Source organism: Morone saxatilis, unplaced genomic scaffold, assembly GCF_004916995.1.
Source record: "Morone saxatilis isolate NCDOM2014 unplaced genomic scaffold, NCSU_SB_2.0 Contig23, whole genome shotgun sequence".
Classification (NCBI taxonomy): Eukaryota; Metazoa; Chordata; class Actinopteri; family Moronidae; genus Morone; species Morone saxatilis.
This window is the reverse complement of record NW_023339796.1, coordinates 20,932,627-20,935,383: the sequence shown is the minus strand read 5'-3', so window position 1 is coordinate 20,935,383 and position 2,757 is coordinate 20,932,627. Positions and strand designations below refer to the sequence as shown.

Here is a 2,757-nt window from a genome sequence, read left to right as displayed (position 1 = left end):
AACAAGCATGCTCATATTAAATAAATCATGTTTATTTTAGCTGTGCTTTGGACCTTTCCTGCTGGTTAGACAGGCACCTCAGCAGAAATAAGATCACTGCAAAAACAACCCCTCTTAGAAACAAGCCAGATATTCTTAAATATAGTCACATTTTCTTGTATTGAGCAAAACAATCTGCCAATGGGGTAAGCCAGTTTAGCTTAAAAGACTGTAATGGGCTGAAAACTAGAAAGAATGTTGAAAAATTAAAACAAGTTCTTTTTACAAGCAGTAAAAACTCAGTTATTTAAGTATTTTGGTCACTTTATTGAGCTGCATGTGTACCTTAATCTAAGATTAATAATTGGCGAAAATAATCTTCCAAAAGACACAATTTCTTCAAACAGCATTATAAAAATAAGTGACTATCTTTTTACCTTTTTTTTAAAATTAAAACTAAAAAACTAAACCGCTGCTTCATTTCCAACTCTAGGACCAGACTACTTTCTCTTAAACTGAGAAGTTGTGCAGTGGTCTTACTCTTAAAATAAGGAAAATAAGATCCTCTGCCGGGATATTATGCAAACCATTGTTGGAACGTGTTACTGGTTAAATCAAGCTCAATATTAGGTGTGATATCATCTTATTAAGACAAAGTTAGATAGATTTTCTTAAGACCAGATCACTTTTCTAACGCAAAACATGGGTTAGGGTTAGATTATTTTTACTCTTGAGATTCCTTTTTTGCAGTGATGATCCATTAAAAGGACAGCTTGTTGCTCTCTCCTGTGGACAAAATAAATACATTATGGTTGAGAACAAATTCATTAGCAACCACGAACTCAGTCCACAGTAGTTAGTATCACTTCAGGTGGTTCCTACATTGAGGACAAATCTCACGGCTGTACAGTGATGTTAATGATACTCACACTGAGCTGACAGCTTGCTGAGAATAGGCTGAAGAGTGTCCTCTATGTCTTTCCTTTGGGCTATGAAGTCTGACACTGTTGAGTGTTGGACGCTCTGAATCCAGTCTGACTTGGCAGAACACACACGTGTACAGATGTTCTGTGCAGACATTTACAGGAGAAACACAGTGAAGAAGTTGAGTTAATGAGGGCAGCTGTAATTAAATGGTTAGCACGTTGATATTCACATGTCGTGAGGACGCTGTGCAGACACTAGCTCAGTTAATAAAATGTAATTATCATGTATATAAAAAGGTCTATATTAATAAATGAAACTTGGTGAATCCTGATGTTACCTTCTCCTCCTTTGTTAGGTTCCTCTCTCCGTCTGAGATGAGGTCTTTAACAAAATCTAAATATGACATCAAGTCCTGTTTAGCTTCTGCACAGAGATAAAACACACACATGCAGGTTGAGAATAAATATCTTTACTAATCAAAGGTTGCCAGAGATAATGCCAGAACATCAGCTCCACACACCGGCCATGATGAGACAGTCAGCACAGTCCGTCTTAGAGTACCGCCTGGCCAGCTCTACAGGCCTCTCCCCTCTGAAGGTCTTGGCCTGTGTGTCAGCTCCCAGTTCAAGCAGAGTCCTCACTGTCTCCAGGTGACCCCAGCACGCAGCGAGGTGCAGGGACGAATAACCTGCAGGGCCAAGAGCGTCAGGCTGAGGCCGGGCACAGGTGAATCACTTCAACTGTGATGACAGCGGCTGGAGAAATACAGTCTCCTACTTTTAGTTTAATTTAATTAATTAACCTTTATATGAATGAATTAAGTAGGATTTGTTCAGTAGAGAGCACAGATACACACAGATGAATATACAGTACATGTAGATACATACGCATACAGACACATGAACATTGACAAATTTAATAGACTTTAAATATAAAAACATTTAATGAGTATTTGGAGTGTGTATTTGATGACCTGGGAGTGAGGATGGCTGTGAATATCGACATATAAAAGATGGCCGTTGAGTCTCCACTTTCTCCGACTGTATAAAAATGAATCCTGAATAGTCTCACTCTCAGGATGTAAGTTTTCTAATAATCACTTTTTGTTGTATTTGTTGTACGAGACAGATAATCTGTGAAAAGGCTCCTCTGGCTCCTCTTAGGGCTCCTAATGGTTGTTTTCATAGCAGCCGGGGGATTCTTGTAAATCCCATTAGGAGCACTAGGAGGAGCCAGAAGAACCTGATTGTTTCACACATCATCCGTCTCATGTTCTACTGTCAGGATATAGTGAAAGTTTCAGCAAATATAACAAAAAAGTTAATTTTTACCTACTGCAGCTTTAACATGGGTTTTATACACTGCAGTCAGCCTGAATGTGTCACACTGGACCTTTCATTTCGTCAAGGTTTCCTGGCTTGAGCCTTTTCCTCCTCTTTAGTCACCCCGCTTTCAACCTAACGTTGCTTCTAACTGAACAGTTACCCGGTAGACCATGTTTCCCACTCACTCACCCCTGACGGTCTGCTCGTCGACCTGGGCTCCGTTTCTGACCAGCTCTCGGACGATGGCGCTCCTGCCCAGCATGCAGGCAGTTAACAGGGCATTTCTGCCCCCCTCGTCCTTCAGTCCGAACCAGTCCTCTTCCCGCGGCTCCTCGGCGGCACCCTCACATTCAAAGTGCTCCTTAATGGCTCCCAAGTCCCCGGACAGCACACATTTAAAGATTTCCTCTTGTATGGATGTCATTTTGCGCACTCTTCTTCAGCTACCTGTCCGCCACGGACTGGAGTGGACTGTTGCCATGGTTACAGCGTCACCTGCTGTGACCGTAGAGGTCATTTAATCCTG

The 2,757-nt window shown here is 41.4% G+C and overlaps 1 protein-coding gene across 1 annotated transcript; it reads right to left on the bottom strand.

The window, feature by feature from the left end:
- Positions 1-674: 674 nt before the first annotated feature.
- Positions 675-2,757, bottom strand: ankrd45 (ankyrin repeat domain 45; the record flags this gene model as incomplete). The annotated part of the gene is given in 5 exon segments (XM_035670546.1): positions 675-765; positions 909-1,047; positions 1,244-1,329; positions 1,427-1,594; positions 2,421-2,757. Coding segments are annotated over 5 exon segments (630 nt in total). The 3' UTR covers positions 675-763.